This window comes from Chamaea fasciata, unplaced genomic scaffold, assembly GCF_029207755.1.
Source record: "Chamaea fasciata isolate MVZ Bird 193981 ecotype frontalis unplaced genomic scaffold, bChaFas1.0.hap1 SCAF_2, whole genome shotgun sequence".
Taxonomy (NCBI): domain Eukaryota; kingdom Metazoa; phylum Chordata; class Aves; order Passeriformes; family Sylviidae; genus Chamaea; species Chamaea fasciata.
In genome coordinates, this window is record NW_027094087.1 from 34,020,588 (window position 1) to 34,039,882 (window position 19,295).

The window sequence follows — 19,295 nt, forward strand, 5'->3', positions numbered from 1 at the left end:
TAATGCAGTCGTTTGCACTTGCACAAGTGCACAGCACTTGACTGCGTGAATGTTTCCACAAAAACCAGTTATAAATTAGCAAGTTGGTGGTTTTTAATAGCACAGATAACCAACACCTTCTGCAGCTTTATTTGTTAGTGAAATTAATTCAAAATGCTGCATAGAGACCAAAATCCTCAATTTCATTTTAAAACCTAGAGAAGCACCAGCAGTCAACTGGGAATCAGAGCTCTAAAAAAGATTTAAGAAAATACCTTATCATAACTGAGGAACACAGGTCAAGTGGATAAAGGTCCCACCGTATACTGTAGGAAAACCTGTGGGTCTGGATGATCAGACAGTCCCAAAGCTTTGCCAAGTGCACACTATGCTACTTCTGATCTCTGGACCTCTTCTGACATCGTTGTTGCACAAAGAGTGCTGCAACAAGTTCACATCCACAAAGGTTTATCAGTAGCTGATGACGTACATCAGCTCCAAGTGGGAAAGTTCCTTTTCAGGAAAAAATATTGACTAGGAATATTTAGAACATAGAGGAAGTTGAGGAAGACCTTCACACGGCCCATTTGGCTGCAGTGAGCTTGGCTAGGTCCAAGCCCACGCTGGACCGCAGCACATCTCTGAGATGCTGGGTCTGTGAGCATCTCATCACAGAAACACAGATACTTCAGCTGGGAGAGGATTGTTGTTTAGCTCTTTTCCCTTCACCACCCCCTTCTCTCCAAGCACTGCAGTGTTATTCCCCACAGTACTTAAGATTAGCAGATTTGTTTTAAATGTGAAAAAATTATCTAGGTTTTTCTATTTCCCTTGGGGCAGATTATTCTACATCCAAATTGATTTCACTGTCAAGGAGCTTTGCCCTTTCTTATTTTCATGCTATCAATTCCAGTGCTGCTGTTTGAACAATTCCTTCCCTCTATCTCGGTGTGCAACCTGCAGATATGTGTAAATTACCTTGGCTGTCACGTAAGCAAGATTTTATGTTGGTGTTTCATCTTGCTAACAGTGATAGAACCATGCAAATTAGCATAGAAAAGTACTCCCTTCATACCTTGCACCAAGTTAAATACAGGTTTGCAAAATTGGAAATACTGATTTTACGTGTTTTCTTGAAAGTCTATTTGTCTTTCTTCTCCCCGGGTAGTTTATGTTGGTCTTAACTGTTGTTTTGCCAGGAATTAAAATTGAGTTGCTGGCAGACAACAAGCAATAATTCAGTCTTTAAAAAATGTATATTATTAAAATTTCATACCTATGAATACTTAGCCACCCTACCCTTGTCTGGAGAAGCTAGACACCTTGGAGTTTTTAATCAGGCTTTTACTTTTTCATTTTGGATTGCAAACACCCAAATCTCCCTACAACTTCATGGGTAAACTAAGCAAGCAGAGTTATTTTCAAGCTTCTTCTCACTCAGTTGGTTCTCACTTACCAAAACAGAATATGGTACAAAAATTCAATAAGGAAGTATTGAAGTATCTAAGAAAACTAAAGGCTTAACTTAGGGATATAGAATAGGGATGCCCTTCCCCTTACATCTCATAAAAAATCTTAGGGAAGTTGGCTAGTGCTGTTTGCCAGCATGTAATTGTGCGTGCAGACTGAGAATGAAAGATGGACATCTCAGAGAATATTCTCTGTGATCTCTGTACAACCAGGCTTACACCTGCCACTCACAAATCCTCAGTTTATCTTCTACACATCTGCACGGACATCCTGAGGTGCTTTCTGTGTGTGTGAACCCATGGCCAAATTTGGGATTACATCAGGAAAGCAAGAATGGCTCAGTAGCACTGGCAATCCTCTAGACTTGGTCAGGTCATTTAACCCGAGATTTCAAATTCGTCGTGGCTTGGGACTGCCAAGTGAAAAAGCCCATTATAAAACCAGTGAGGTGATATATTTGCTTCCAAGGAGAAATAACACTGAGTATATGTTACATTCCAAAAATTTTCTTTCTGGTGTCAGTGCAAATTTTTGGTACGATGGGAGAGATTTAAAACATATAATATAGAGATTTATAAAATTAGAATATTTAAATATAGGGATTTAACAGTGTTTGAGTGCCCAATCTGTTATTTAAGTCAGTGTTCAAATGAGGAAATGAATCTCCCTAATACAAAAAGTGTCAGTTAAATATAGAGAAAGGGGTTGCAGAGACATAATGTTTATAATAAATTTTGTAGATTTTTGTAGAAGGCTGAGTACATGAGGCATTTTCATTTAACTTAGGCCAAAATCAGATGTTAAAGAAGAAGAAAACCACATTGCAGATGAGAAGCAGTAAAATTAATCTTTCATATGCACTGCCAGACCAATCTGAGAACAAAAATGACATACATAATCATATAACATAAAAACTAGGTTAAAGCATAGCTCAAACCTGCCTAAAATTAGATGCTATATGAAATCCATCTACACCCTGTAAAAAATAATTTCACAGCCAGTGCTCTGGAGCAGCTTTTTCTCAGGTGGTCCCTGTACACTGGTTCCCAGCTCATGACTGAAGATTAGCATTTGTTGAATGAAATGGCAAAAGAAAGCATTCCTGAAGCAGTTGGGAACTTACTGGCTTTGAGAAAATAGACCTGTTAGAGCACTATAAAAAAATGTTTCCCCAACCTATTAGGATCTTCTGCAAAGCCTAAAGAGAACAACCCATGTTAAGAGCACATCTGCACTAAATTGTAGGGGTTGGATCAGCTACACTATGAAAAAAAATTAGGGAAGAAGTTCAAAGTAAACAACAATATACTTGCCTATTGCAGAATGGTACAACTATCAAATAACAGACTGTTTTTTGTGATGTTTACCACTACAAAGAAAATTTTGAAATAGGATTGTTTATTTAGTGTTACATGAAAATTTCCCATTAAACCACTCCCCTGTTAGCTGATGACTAACATATATATGGCTGCTGAGCCTAGGGAAAAACATTTAGAATACAAAACAGATGTTGACACAGAAAAGTACCCAAGTGAGTTCTTGAGAAGAAGAAACACACAGCGGTTTAATGTCTGTCACAACCAGGGGAGGTTGGTATGTGTAACCCAGGCTTACATAACTGGGGGCATCTGGGGATACTTGGTCAAGCAACAGTGCTCAGTGCACATCACAATTATTTTTCTTGGCTTCTTCAAAGCACAGTCTATGTTTCAGTAGTATCAAACAAGGATTCAAGCCAGGACATGAGTGAACGCTTTCCTCCATTTTTTTTTTCTGACAAGAGATTCCTTTCCGTCGCAGAGCAAGCGCTGTGAATGATGTCACTGTTCTGTTGTCAAACAACTTGAAAATTTCATTTGCCTTTTAGTCTTAGGCACTTGTCTGTTTCAAGTGCCTCCTGCTGCCATTGCCTAGGTTAGTGGTGATCTGTGTGATGGCAGTGACATATAGAAGTAATCCATAGTACAGGTTTTTCACTGCAACTGAAATGCCTGAGTAATTTGCCATTACAGGTTTTTACATTATCATGGCAAAGAACCTGTGACTTAAAAGGAATCCATTTGCAGACACTTTTTCACTGACTTCCAGAAACTCTGCCTGCATAAATGCTGTTGAGTCAGCCTAAGTTTGCTATCACAATTGCAATTCCAATTGCATGCAACTTTTCTATCAGGTGGAGAGATTGAGGCAAATACCTCTGTCTCATTTATCCTACATCTATTTCACAGCTTTCCAGAAGCGTACAGAGCCTATGGCTCCAGAGTATTTGACAGGTCCAAAGTTTCCCCTGTATTGAAATAAAATTTCTCAAATATACATCTGAGTTTTGGAATTTAACCTTGCCGCAGATCCTTGTACGTGTGATCCTTTCTTAAAAAAGAAAATACACACTCAGTGTTGGCCTCTGCTCTTCCATCAATGAGGCAAAATCTGGAATTAACAGGGCGTGTGCAATAGAAACAGGGTTTTATTCCATCTGAGTCTCCCTCTTCTCTATTTGCCAAGCCCCTTGTCTCTATGCATTAGAGATATAAATCATGATATCTGTAAGAAGCCTTTTCGGGGCTGTCAGCAGGATTTCATATCCTTAAGGTGGAGACCATCAGCCTGATTTTAATACCATTTATATTGGATACAAAACCAAAATCAAGGCTCTTGTCTTTGATTCCTTGTGAAGAAACATGCACTTAAATAAAGAAAATAAACACTTGGTAAGCTCATTCAGTTAATACCAAGGCCTAATTATTTCTCTAAGTTTGCAGAGTCAGACCCACTTTAGTGTTTTATAATATTTTACAGTTTCTTTTTATTTTAAATATAAACCCTCTGACTACACAATGCTAGTATATATGGTCATTAACATGAATATACACATTGATTAATCTATAGAAATATTATCACATGCATAAATATGTTTGGTTATAGATATTAATATAATTAGATCAGCTTTATTTTAGGAAGAAAGCTTTTTACTGGTGTAAATACAGTGACATGGTTGCACATGATAGTCATCTGCTGTAAATTGCCAGATTTTGATCATCCAAATTGAAGTGGAACAATATTTTATTAAAAAAGCAACCCAGTACTTGAAACTGCAGAAGGAGAAAAAGTTTTTTTGGTGCATACTGTTAGATCATGTATAAGCATGAAAATAATATATGCTTTTCTGGTGAAAATGTACTTTCTGAAGTTTTTGCTCTAGACTGTTGGGGAAAAAATTCAAACAATATATTTAAGTGTTATTTCTCATATATTTTCTGTGAAACACAACACATTTATTTATTATTTTGATAACAGTCTCTTGAATTCCAAAGTGCTGTAATTAAGTGACTGTAATTTTAAAACCCCCTTGCTTCTTGAGGTGTTATTGTTTATATATATATATATGTTCCCTTTAAAAGTGTAATGCCAATAGCATTACTATGTCAAATTCAGATAAATCATTGCAAACAACATTTTCACAAACAGAAATGTTAACATGCTACATTCCTTTCTTTGGAAAAGTAAAAGAAATTATCACAGAAAACACATTTTAATTTAATTCTATCCATTAGGTCATTAAAGTGATGTAATGTGCATGTCAGTCCACCTTTCATCCATAGATTTCTTTAATCCTTCATGTGCCTTTTTTTTCCCCCTCTGGCTTTCTTTCATACTTGCTTTGTTTTGAAATTGCATGCTGTCTGGATTATTTGTGCATGACCTCCACATTAATTTCACATTGAATGTTTACATACTCTGAGATATTTTCATGGATCATTTATTCTACATGTGCATTTTTTTCTTTGTTTTCAGTTACTAAACTTTAAATATGCTTGAAATGTAAAAGTGGTATGAAACTTTTGTGACACGAGTATCCAACTATTTCAACAGAGATTTTCAGTATCCATCTTCCAGAAATACATATTTTAAACCACATTTTATTCCATGATTTCCAAATGTAAGAAAATAAATTGTGTTCTGAAACTCTAAAAATATTTCAGTGCAGAACTGGAGCCAAATACTGGTTATATTCAATTTGAGCACTGACAAACACATGAGGTTGGTCCTTCAAATTATTTAAGAAGGTCTCTGTTCTCTTGGAGGTCATCACTTGCAAAGTCCTGTGTGAATCTTCAGTATAAGAGACATTATAGGTCACTGTCTGACGGGCAGCATAGATCACTTCAGACACACACTGTCTGCAGCTCTGTGTGACCTCTAGAAATGCCACCTTCCTTCAATTGGCTATATAGGGACCCTATTTCCTTATTTAGTATCTGAAATAAATGTCCCAAGTAGTCATATCCTGTTTTTACACAAGATAGTGCTGTAAGTGCTGACGAGTGTTTATAAAGTCAAAGGTTTTATCCTATAATTACCAATTTCTTCTATATTAATTTATGATTTGAAGAATTACAGCAAAATACGTTGCTCAACATGCAATGAAATACTGCTTGTCAGCAGAATTCCATTTCGAAATCACGTGGAACTAAAAGTATATCCAGAGAAACCTAATGCATAAAAATACATCTATAAAATAAAACAAAGTGTTTTTTTATATTATGCCCAAAAAAAGCATTAAAACACACACACTTAAGAAGCTGTCAATAAAGAAGCCAAATAAAACATTATTAAATCAACAGCACCTACCAGTAAAGAACTTTTTATTTTAATTGACACAGGGATGAATCCACACACTACAAGCAAATGAAAGGCTTCTGCTTTCCACATTACAGCCTATTCTTTTCAGAGAGTTAATTAATTCTGTGCGCTGTGGGCTGTGATTAAAGATGGATGGCTTGATCTCAAAGCATGCTGAAGCATCTGCAGCCCTTCATCCAAACAAGCCAAACACAACAGTTTTCAAGTCAGGAGCCGTACATTGTGACTTAAGACCTCTGGAATCAAATGGATCCAGTCTTCAGGAGCTTTGCCTTCAAATTTCAGACCTCACCACACCTCTGTATCTTTGCAGCCACTTAGTTTGTGCTGATTTGAGTCACTACAGTTCTCTCCACTTTTACAAACTAGTTGTTTTGTCAGCATGAGTGTGACAACAATTAGACGTCCCTGTTTTTGCCCCATGCCTTTTCTCCTTCACAGTCATTCAATGACAAGCGTAAAAAGAACTTCATCTTTTCACGAAAATTCCCATTCTACAAGAGCAAGGAGCAGAGTGAGCAGGAAACAAGTGATCCAGAACGTAAGTAACCTCTTGGAGACGATGTCACATGCAGCAGCACAACAAATGGGTGACACGCATGATACCAGTATCCCACACATCTAGGCAAATATCTGTCATAGGCAGGCAGGAGAGGTATTACTACTGTGACCAATGTATGACTGCAGTTTGGATCCAGCTTCTCCTTCCATCTCTGGAAATACTTTTTTCAGAAGAATAAAGCAGTGACCTTAGCGTTTGGAAGCGGAAATACGGCTCCTCAAAGTTGTTGTGACACCTGTCGTAAATCAAAAATCGTGTCTCAGAAATATTCCCAGATCAGAATTGGCTCAAAACAAGACAAATGTGATTTCTTTGACAATACTAAACCAATTAGTTTTTAAAATATCTCTTCTAATCTTATCTTTTTTTGCCTTTGACTTTCACAAAGTTGATTTCCATGGGCAGCTTCACTGGAAGTTTAACAATTAAAGGAAGCATCCATGTTAACAGCTTAAAGAACTAAATTGGATCTTGGAATGTGTACCACCACAAGCATTTCTTGTTTGCTTAAATTATATAGGGAACCAGCGTTATTAAAAATATTTGCTACTTCCAAGCCCAAATATTCACTTTTTTCCTTAATAATTCTGTTCTAAATTTATCCAATGAGGATAGTTTCTGGAACTTTATTTATCTGGTTATTCCTTCTTCCTCACAGCTGAAAAAGGCATGTTTCACAGTCACTGCCTCTTTCTTTGGCCAAATTTCCATAGAATATGGGTCTAAATTTGTTTCAGAAAGAAAAGGCAGGGATCCAGATTGCTCAATCAACATGGTCAGTCATGGTAGTATCCATTTCAACTCCACTGACTTCTTCCTTCCTCTTCTGCGGCTGTTCTTCCTCTCTCATTGCTCTCTCTGGGGACTTCCGTGCAGGACATCCCCGGATTAGGTGACGACGGTTATGGAACAAAGACTCTGAGTAAGTTCCCAGGAATGGTCACTGTAAACCCTTTTTTGTTTTGTTTTGTTTTGGCTTCTGTTTCTTCTCTGAGGACCCTCCACTCCTAGCATGCACAAGATAGAGTTTTATTTGTTACCCAGCTGTGAATGCATTACAAATGTTTCAATTGTTCTGTTCTGCATGACGGTATTAAATAACATACAGTGTATCAAGCAGACACTTGCACTTCTTTTGTAATAACACCTTTTGTTTCTGACAGTATATTATTGTTCCCATCATGGCAGTTCTGTAGAGCAGCATACCTAGAACGCGTTTTGCTGCCTAGACTGTTCTATTCAGCAACAATCCCTCCCTCTCCATCTAAAGGGAAAGTTAAACATTTTAACATGGTCACATCCTGAGGAGATCAGTAGAAAATTAGTCTATGCTGTTGCTTCTGCATTTTCAGCTTTTGCATGGGAGTGTTTGTTACTTTGCTGAATTTTCAGATTAGTATTTGTTATTAATGGAAGAAGACATTTGCAGGCTAGAGAAGACCATGCATTCTCCATAGCTAATTTCAGACCAATTTTCACCATTAGCAACATATTCTCTGTCACATAACTTTAATCAATTTTTTTTTCTGATGCAGCAATCCTGTCTCAAGTCTTGGCATTGCAGAGTGTATAATGTGTCAGATCATTGCTCAGAAATAATTTTTCTTCCTCAATATATATTAAATTCTGTATCCAGAGCTAAATGATGTCAACAAAATGCCACTTGCATGTGTTTGGCTACTTGTTCCTCAGTTGTTTTTCCTTTTCTTAAGCACCAAGTAATTGGAGCAAAATGTGTGTTCATGCTGCATTGCCTACTGTTTTGTATGTGCTTTTTAATTGCAGGAATGCACATCCATGCACACAATTTTGGAGATTATTCTGTTTCTGACTTAATTGTTGAAGGAACATTTTAATGGTTTAACTTAATGCCATGCAGTGGCAATTTAAAGATGAAAGCTTTATCTCTTGTGCAAGGAAGAACAGTCCTTCAAGACTGGTTTTGTCAGTGATAGACAGCAAGTGTCACTGCCACCTGAATTTTAACCATTCTGTGATCATTTTAGTGTCATAGCAGCTCATTAGCAACCAATGCAGATCCTTCCCTGCTAGAGAAAAGTAAAATATTTCAGATCTGATAACCTTCCTGAATATATGTCCTTACAAGGAGAATTGTCCATAACAACCAACCATTTGAAAGGTACCCAAATTCTGCAAATTGATATGGAACAAAGTAGCACCGAGGTATTGTATAGGCTATAATGCCTGTATTAATATTGCACCTCGTTTTACATTACTGGTACACCTTTAGACATTCCCACCCATCCAACTTTTGTTAATTTTCAACTCAGACAAGTTTTTTGAATGACGGTTCTTACTATAAAGGATATTTGTTATTTTTAAATAAAGTTGTTCAGGGTCCATTAGAATATATGCTAATGTATACCACATTATTTTGAGATAACCCCTGTTAACTTGCTACGAAATATCTGAAATGCGTGATGCTGTTTTCTTCAAAATATAAGTTGAATTTTTAAAAGCTTCTTCCTATGCCCAAGATCAAGGTTTCGCATTACTGTTTTTATCAGATATCATCCCTTCTCACTTCTGCTGCTCCAGTAGCCCCATCATTCCCAGTCTGTGAACCCTAAGCCATTAGATTGGTACGTGGAGCAAAGGCAGCACCTTGCTGAGAATTTTTGCACTGTTCCTGTCTTTCTCATTAACCCAGGGTGCTCCCAGATGTACAGCCATTATGCCATTGGCTTCTAAATGTCCTGGGCCACCTGAAAAGTTTCAACTGCCAAATGATCTTTCAGGTGCAAAGTAATCAGCATTTCCACCAGAGAAACCACTGTTTGATGTGGTCCTGCAGACTTCCTGGAGAGCATATAGCGTGATCTTGCTGTCCATAAATAGTCTGCTGACTACAGTTTTGGAACAAAAACATTATATGATGTGGATTTCACCTTCCTTTCAAGAAATTGATAATAGAAACAGGACATCTGGCTTGACAAACCACAAGACTGACCCATCATGATAGTTATTATATTCCTGTTCTCCCACCCAGACTGCTCTGGTGAAGGTTTTCAAACTCCAGCTCAAATCCTGAGGGTAGACAATTTCTGGAAAAGGACTTCTTCCTTTTATTTTTCCTTAGTTTTTTCATTGGCTTTGTCTTCTTTTTTTTTTTTTTTTTTTTTTTTCTTTTTTTTTTCTTCCCTTTTGGACAGGGTAGATTAGATACAGTTACAACATTTGATACCAAAATAACTTTCATGTTAATCTGTTAATCACTGTGCACAATCCTTAGGGATAGTGCACGGTGATTAAAGACAGATACAGGTTAGAAGTTTAGCAGGAATAGTTTCAATGCATTAATGATGCACATCACTGATAGTGCAGAATATGAGCAGACACTTGTATTTCAGGAAACTGCTCAAGACATCAAGTGAGATCCAAGCTGACTTTAATATACATTGAAGTGAAGTTATCAGAGATGTCATTTACTGTCTATCACAAAAAGACATGATTTTACCATGGCAGATATTGGTAGCTAATACATACAGTCTCTTTCTGAAATGCCACAAGAGAGAAGGCTTTCATTTTACCCCTGTAAAATATCTGAGCATTTTCAGGTGATGTCACTGCACAGCTTTTATTTCTGCTCTGCATAGCTACCTTTGCATGACTGTGGCAGTTCTTTTAAGTTTCTGCAGCTCTGTGGTGCTTGGTTATGTTCTTTAATTTGCTGTACTGTTCTTGCAGAACATGTTTCTTCTAATGCCAGCGATAGTGAAAGTAGCTACAGTAAGTTACTGCTTTCATTAGAGTCCTTTTATTTTGCATTGCTTCTTCTGTTTCTTTTATTTTGTTTCTCTCCTTGCTAACTCTTTTGTTAATGTTAAAAAGATCACTGGAGCAAATGGCTTGGAATTCAAATTTATGACCATGTCTTGAGTACAAAACTATAAAAGAAAACTGGCAAACTTTATAAGAGAAGGGAGAAAGGTTGTTACTTGTGATGTATTAGGGACATAAAATTAAACCTGGCTTTGGGTAACCTGTGCAAATCAGGATTATTTCACTTAGTGACAAAAGTTTATTTCACTGGGGGCGGGGGGGAGATTCTTGATGATCTTTTAAGAATAAAGTTACTGCATAGCCATAGTCAAATCTGTAAGAGGCATCATTTTTACAAGGTCACAATTTTTGCTTGCATTTCTGCGTGCCTGTATGGATGGCTAAGAAACAGTCCCAGAAATTTGACTGAGGCCTTAGTTTTGACAGTACAGATTTCCTAATTCATACTGCAGTCTTAAAAAAAAAAGTAAGACAGACCTTCACTGCTTAGGCATTACCACTGAATGTCACTGATACTATGTAGGTGAAGATCCCAACCCTGCAATCTGATTTGCCTGGATTTACACACTCCATCTGATCATATAACCAAGAGGCAGACTGTATGTTCTGGGCAGCTCTTAGTAATGCCCATAAATTTAACCAATATCACTATGGTTTGGAAGTTCTGAAAAGCAGAAAAAAACGCCAAGGTATTAAATAAATTACTAGAAATGGAATAAAAGATAACTAAAATGACAGAGTGCTTGCTCTATCACCCAGTTGTTTCATTTATTCAAGCCATTTGCTTAACAAATCAAGTTTTCCACCAGTCACTCAGCACTTGTGCTAAGCACCCACATGCATTCAGGTAATCAATGGTTATCATACCTCATGTTTACTAGTCCAGATATAACGCATAGCAGTTGAGCTCTGTTGTTAAACACTGGTTTGTTTCAGCAAAACAGCTAATCTTATCCTATTCAGAAATGGTAAATTAGTTTGTATTCTCTTGTATTGAAAAGGTTTCCTTGGAAAGCAATTGCCAGAGTCACAAGAAAATAGCAGGCACTCTTGAATTGCCAAGATCCAATTCTGAACTGTTTTATTTTTAATGTGCCCTCTACTTCAGAAAAAAGGGCAGATTTTATTTTTTATTATATTTATGTTGAGATATAAGATGTTCTTTCCCTCTATTGACTTTACAATCAGTAATTAATCAATGGGTTCAATTTTCAAAAGTTTGCACAAGTCAAATTTCATCCAGATCTGTATATTTCAGGGAGAGCTCAGGATAAAAGCCCAGACGAGAATCTAGCTGATGAACTGTCCCAAATAGCAGCCTTAATAGGAGTGCCCAGTTTTAGCCAAATAATTGGGGCATGTCCGCAAAAGGCTGTTAACAAATTTGATCATAAGACAGGCCAGGTAGCCAGTTCTTCGTTGGCTGTGTAATAACTTAAAATAAAGTGTGTTTTTTGAGGTGCAAGAAAGGTAATGGAAACAATTTGGGAAAGTTATCTGGAACATAGATTCTTGGAAGAAAAAGCAGTGCTGGCGTAACAATTGCTCATGGCATTCACCCTCCTTCTAGAGTGGTTTCCATATGTGCAAGCTCTGGTCTCATTCCAGCAGCATCCTGTGGGCTGGATTTTCCCACACTTTACTGAAATGTCCAACAACTTCTGCCTGGTGGAGAAGATGCTGGCAGGGATTTCTTCTCTGCCCACAGGATAACTGTGCCATTAAGAAGCAGAGGAAGCCCATCTTAGATTATGCCAAATGAAAGAGGCTTTAAAATACAGAACCTGATGCCCAAAGAGCCTGATTTCATTTGCTAAGGATTCATTGGTCTGTGCTAACATGGTATTTGAAGGCATGACCTTGACAAATTAGCAGCAGTGGTTCCCAGATGGAAATTATTGTTTCAGATGGCCATGGTGGCACCTGAAGTCTAACCTGACTGTGTTCAATTTCCACCTGGCCATGGTAAATCTGCATATCTCCTGTGGAGAATTAAAGCCCTCCTAAGTCCAGATGATTAGTCTTTGAATCTTCAGGCGAAGAGATCTGAGATCTGCTGTGTTGACAGTGTATCCCTTGCACGGCTCATCACAGCAAATCTCCCCTAGAAAAATTGTGTCAGGAACCAAGAAAAATACACTGAGAATGAGAAGCAGGTGCTCAAAGAGTGAAGTCAACAAATTGTGAGAGATGGAGATAAAAGAGATGAGGCCTGTCGAAGCTTTCTTTTCACTACAATTCTCCCTTTGTGGGACTGTTGAGAAAGGATGCCACACTGTAAAAGCTTATCAACATCTATGATATGGGAAGAATAATTACCATACGTAGTCCTAGAAAATTTCATAAAGTATTCCTCACTGCCTCCTAATTTATTTATTCCTAATGAAAATTTAAAAAAAAAAAAAAAAAAAAAGGAGTGTCCAAAGTAACATTCCTGGCAGAAGAGGACAGCATGCAGTTACTATTTCTGCTATTCTTGTTTGAATCTCGGTAGCTGGGAATGGAGCCCATCATCAGCCACTGCCACGGAACCAATTTTGCATTAACTCCATTTGGACCCATCCATGTTGCAGAGTTGTTCCTCAGTGTGATGTAGTGTCACTTTGAGGACAGTCTGTGTGTTCAGGGTGAGGCACTGCAAGTTATTTTGCAAGGACACCATGTCTTTGAAACTCTTCTAGCCCTCCATCTGTGCACTGGTGACATGAAGCATACTGGTGACATGCAGAGGAGGAAAAAAGTAAAGCTGGAAAATTGATGGGGAGCAAATAGAAAACCACTGGGGGAATCAAAGGGTTTGCATGGAGTCGTGACCCTGTCCCTGTGCCTCTTTTCTTTTCTGTTTCCCCAGAAAATTAGCAGGAAGAAAGGAGTTGCCTGCCCCACTGCATTCTGAACTGTGGGAAGCTGGGGTAGAGTGGCTAGCTGGAAAGCTACCTGGTGGAAAAGGATTTGAGAGTGCTGGTCAACAGCAGCTGAACATGAGCCAGCCTGTGTCCAGGTGGCCAAGAAGGCCAGTGGCATCCTGGCCTGGATCAGCAATGGTGTGGCCAGCAGGACCAGGGCAATGATTGTCCCCCTGTACTCAGCACTGGTGAGGCCACACCTCAAATCCTGTGTTCAATTCTGGTCCCCTCACTGCAGAAAAGACATTGAGGGGCTGGAGCATGTCCAGAGAAGGGCAACAGAGCTGGGGAAGGGGCTGGAGCACAAGTCTGATGAGGAGATGGAAAGAGGTTGTAATGAGGTGGAGTTAGTCTCTTCTCCCAAGTAACAAGCAACAGGAAGAAGAAACGGCCTCAAGTTGCATCAGGAAAGATTTAGATTAGATACTAGACAGAATTTCTCCACTGAAAATGTTATCAAGCATTGGAGCAGGCTGCCCATGGACATGGTTAATTCACCATCCCTAGAGGGATTTGAACAACGTGCTCAGGGACATGGTTTAGTGGCACTCGGCAGAGTCGGACTTATTTTTTCCAAACTAAATGATTGTATGCTTCTATGATTCTATGAAATCAGCAACTGACACCTTGGCCAGAACAAAGAAAATGTGTATGGGTAAGAAATGACTGGCAAGTGCAGAGTGTTCTCCTGCAGACCTTCTTATATATCCCTATAAAAACAGGCCAGTTGTCCAGAGTCAGGTGTTCTGCATTTTTTCTAGTGAGTCTCTGGCAATTGTTTTAACACATTTGTCTTAACTTTTGCTTCTTATGATGAGCATTTAGTGAAAAGTAGATAGTTTCAAAACCTATACTATTTGATCATTCCTAGAACCATTCCAAACCAGCAATATGGAAGGCTTCTGAGGCTGTGACCTGGACAGTGAGGAATAGGACGGTCACAAATCAACTGGGCTTTTTCTAGGAGATGCTCTTATGTGTTTGCTATTTTTTAGAAAAATATATTGCTTAAATTTTTGAGTATTTGGCTGAAGTATTGCTTATGTCTCCAGGGTTAAAAAGACAGAAGTCATATTTTTTTATTTCAAAAATATAATTGGACATCCTCCAGCATGGTCTCAAGAGAAAATTCTTTGACCACTTCTAAGCAACAATAGTTGCAAAACGTTGCAAAAAGTAAACCAAATTCCTTATGCCAGTGCCCTCAATGCTTGATTTGTTACAAACAGGAGGGCTGGAGCCAACAGTGGGATATTCTTTCTCCCAGCAGATAACCTGCAGCTCCATTAATTTCAGGGGAAACCACAGACACATTTGAGAGTGGAATAAAACCCTTTATAAATGATAGTGTTTTGGGGCCAGGAACAAATGTTGCCTTGATCTTGAAGGGGATGAGTTGCTACACAGCTGATGCTGAATCACACAGCCATGCTCTTATGAAGTCTATGTTAGTTTATTTGTTCCTGTTCCCAGCAGTAAAGCCAAGTTTGCAGAATGGTATATAAAGTCCTGGTCTAGCAGAAAGTTGTTCTTTTTGTGATAAGGACACATACAGCCAATTTTGACTTAACCCTGGACCAGTTAATCAAACCATGATTTAAAGTTTCTTTTGAACTCTGGAACTTAAAATGTTCCGATTTCTTTTTCAAACCAAGCTTGTAAGGACAGATTTTTACCATGGACTCATCAGTTTTTATTTTGTGAGACGTTATTTTCATAATGGGCATGAATTTCAAGTCTCTCTCCTGCATATGTGTTGTAACAGTCTTACACATAGTTCAGTAAAGGTTCTTACAGCTGTCATCAAAATTACACACAAACTGTCACGTCTATTTCGTCTAATTGCAAAACCGGTTATGATTGCACCAATTACCTAGAGAGGCAATGCATAACGAAAAGTTAAAAATAAGAAAAAGTGGTAGAAAAACATTTTTCCCTCTGTCAGCAAATCAGCAATTCACTCTTCTACTGAGATTTGAAGATTCAGAACAAGGTTAAAGTAGTCCTGATTATTAAAATAAGTTATGGATTATTAAGGACACTTGCATTGGTTCCACAGAATTACTGAATTATTCAGGCATACTCAAATTGGCACAGGTTATTATGTCTCATACCCACACAGCTATATTGATTTTTGCCCATAGACAACTTTTCAGTCATAAGTTCATGTTCAGACTACTGATGATCTTTTCAGATATTGGATTTCCAGCCTTTCATGGCTATCAATATATTTCCAAAAACCATGTGTTCACATAAAAAGGGCCCCAGAAAAGGGATTTTGAGCTAAATAGAGGCTGGGATATTGTCCAGTGTGGTCTGTGCAAAAGAAAAGAACGAAGAAATTAATTTCACCAAGATCTTGCAAATACAACTCAGGTAATTCATACATTAGCCCAAAACCTATATGGATGATGGCAGTGAAATAAGCCTTCTTTGATTTTAGACCAGGTGAGCCACAAAATTCAGACAAGAGCTTGAAAATTAAATTAATTTGGCTCATCTAAAAGAATTTCATGTGTATTGATGGTAACCACCACCATTAGTCCAATAATGTTAATAAACCCAAAAATTCTCTTTGATTTTTTAAAATCATAAATAACTTCTAGCTGTCTTTACTAGTACTACTTTTGTTTTTATTCATCTACTTAGACCTCTTTTCAGATTTTTTCATTCACAGACATTAATAGGGTGCCAAAATCTATGGACTTCCACTGCATGAGTTGCTGGATGAGAGATGGTGTTTGTTACATGGTGGCTGCCCCATGGCAGCTCACAGCAGCTCTCCTACCCCATTAGCCACATGATGGGTGCAGGTACAGCAGATCTGTGGAAGCCCTGGATGCTCTGGCAAGGCAGTAGGAAATGGGGCCTTTTTATGGCTTACATGAAAAATGCCTGATATCTACCAGGTCTACAGTGAAACTGGTTTTGAGTCTTTCACAAGCTCTCTGCCATCTAATCAGAAAGGAAAAACAGAGGCATCATACTAAATCCATTTCAGAGCTACCCGTCTGAAGCCCTATAAAATCCCTTAAAGAGATTAAATTAATACTCCTTATGAAATTTAGCTGGCAGCACGGGACCTCACTGCCCAGTTTATAGAGGTTATGAGTCATAACAAACTCCAAGTTGTTTTTCTATTCCCAAGCATGAGGAAACACCAACAGGCAAACCTAGTGCAAAGGGAAGTAGGGAGGGTCCTGAGAAAATGAAAGTTCTCCAGTAATTTTACCCATAAGTATATTACATTTAGGAAACTTTTCCCCTTTTGTCTTCCGTTTCCCTATTTTATGTTCTTCTCTTTTCTGACTTGATGGGATTTTACTGAAGAACAGAGGAATCCTACAGAAAGGTCTTTTTCTTTTTTTCTCTTTTTGTTTTATCTGTTAAATGTCACAAAGATTTTCCAGATCAATACAGCTAACCTGTGCCAATTAAGCTGTTAATGTGGGTGTTAAATGAGGCTTAGGGAAATTATAAGAGCCTGTGTCTTGATGGATTTCACACTGTGTCTTACCCCTCAAAGCCATCACAAGGTTATAGCAATCTGATTATTGATTGACTCTAGAGATCTTCATTATAATTAATACTTTATGGACTACTTCAAAACCATGCTGTACTGACCAAGTGGAGATCGTTAAAGAGTGCATTGTGGTATAGTTAACATGCAAAACAGCATCTGAGAACCTACAGGATTTTGTCTGGACAGTACATGGCAGGATTTTATTCACTTAGAAATTTAAGCTTCCTTAGTCCTTTTTCCAGAAAAGAAAAGTAGTGGAAATGGTGCAGGTTCCCACAGTCACACTGCCATGTTGAGTCTGGAACTGAGGGCTGAAGATCCTTACCTCAGGAAGATGTCTGTCTTTAAATTCTTGTATATTACAGTCAGCCTCAAAGTTTCTCCTTACTTACTGCAACCTTTTCCAACAGCTTAAACTTAAGCACAATTTGAGCGGGCTGGAGAATTTTTCTTTGCCCTCAGCCTGGCTGCAGATTCACGAGACATCTGTAAAACAGGCTTGTTTTTCTCCATAGCCCATACTCTACTGCGAGCATGGATGTACCAAAAGCTTTAGCATGGGGACATGTCTGCCAGAGACTGGGCAAAAAAGAAAGTAAAATCTGTGCTGGCTTGTCAGTGCTGGTTATAAATCTGTGCCAAAACCAAGTACTAGTCCACAGAAAGAAGAAAAAAAAAAAAAGAACAATAGTTTCAGAGTTGTTGTCTGTTTGCCTCTGATTGCGGTTGACACTGTCACTCCCATGAGATTGTGCTGTTTAGCTGCAGATGTCTGCATCTGGCCTTGCTGTTTAAATGCTATTAAGAGACGATAGAGACAAATTCACACTTCTGACTTTTTCTCTCATCACAAAGTAGCCATGTAAAATAAGTCAGCTGAGTCATGTCTTAGAATAAGCACTTGCTTATTTGTGGGCAGCCATTAGCTCCAAAGGGTACCTGGGGACTAGCTTAGAGATAAGCACTCAAGCCTCAGGTTTCTTAAATTGCTGAAATTAAACTCTTGCTGTGGATCTGTTTGCTATTGAAACAAATATTTTCAAGTTTAAGATGGTATTTGTACAAACAGGCTCCCCTCCATTTGGTTGGTATGTGATGACTTCATTGACCATCCCAAGACTGACTTACTCAGGCTGTTGAAAAATATAGCCTTGCCTCCTAGGGGGTAGAGGACAGACAGTGCAGGACCATCCTTGTCCAGCCTGGGGAGTGGATTTTTTCATCTTCAGAGAAATGAGACATCCTGAGTTCTACATCACCCTTGAAATTTACTGGGAACCTTAAGAGAAACCCATATATGTGATGAATAAAACCTAGTGTAACAATAATTCTAGGTTTCCAACTTTGCAAAAAGCCGAAGAGAAGTGATTACAATATCAAACATTTGCAAACAGAAAAGAAAATCCCTCGTCCACACTCCGCACATGTTATGTGGCCTTGTCCTCAAATGCTGTCAAATCTCTTTTATTAAAAATTATATTCTCTCCTTTGCTGCTTCAGCACCATTGCTAGGCAGGAGTTGGTCCTGTCAGTTCTCCCTCTCTCCTAACACATCAGTACAGTTTTTTATTTGCTGTTTCTGTCATTGTCAATAATTACATTATTTTAACTTGACGAGCTTTCTTACACATTTATCACTGCTGCCTAGATACTATATCACACACAAAATCTACCAACATAGCAGATTCATGGGATAGGAGTCAGCTTAAGATTGAACCACAAAATAATTTGTGCCTTCTTGGGAGCTAAGCATTGCATCCAACACGAAGTTTGTTAATACAGTTAGTGGAGCCTCAAGGGTAACTCAGACAGCAGGCAGACTACTTCTGAGTGAGGTGTACCCTCCTCTGAATCCCATATGTATTTCCATCAGGCAAGGCAGCACTCTTCCCCTCTATGTGCACACCTTGTTTTGGCAGGAGCCCACCAGAATAATATAACACAGGCTCACATTCATGCAAGCAGATGAAACAAAGACAACCCTGTCTATTTTATAAAGCACTGGTATGCCTTATAATGCTCTTTCTTCTGTAGTATCCAAATTAGTTGCAGAATACCATCCGTAGATCTTCTCAGAGACAAACCCTGAATTGAGCAAAAATAAAGTCATCATTTTAAAGTTTGCTAATTTGTATTTAAAATCTGCCAGAGCTCTCATACGGTACCAAGTATGTGACAGTGACCCAGAAAGGGAAACGAACAGGAATTATTCATGCTTTAGGTGACGAATCCTCTTCTCTGTCCTTTTGCACTCCCTTGGATGGGAAGACAGCGATGCATCAGGACTGCACACCTGCCCCCAAGTCATGGTCCAGATAGTGCCACTTGTTTCCCATGGTGAATTTCTCTGGTTTAGTCCCCTAAATATCACCATGAGGAAACAGCATCATCCTAAAAGGGCAGAGGG

The 19,295-nt window shown here is 38.5% G+C and overlaps 1 protein-coding gene across 9 annotated transcripts in view; it reads left to right on the forward strand.

Moving 5' to 3' along the window:
- The window catches only part of DLG2 (discs large MAGUK scaffold protein 2), a 993,549-nt gene that overhangs the window by 959,370 nt on the left and 14,884 nt on the right, over positions 1-19,295 (forward strand). For 5 of the 9 annotated variants that reach the window (XM_066175626.1, XM_066175625.1, XM_066175627.1 and 2 more), the window contains one exon: positions 6,535-6,634. In XM_066175626.1, coding sequence (XP_066031723.1) covers positions 6,535-6,634 — 100 coding nt within the window. Of the gene's footprint in view, positions 1-6,534; positions 6,635-7,531; positions 7,578-19,295 lie in introns of all 9 variants that reach the window. The other 4 variants (XM_066175634.1, XM_066175632.1, XM_066175629.1 and 1 more) reach the window with 1 other exon arrangement.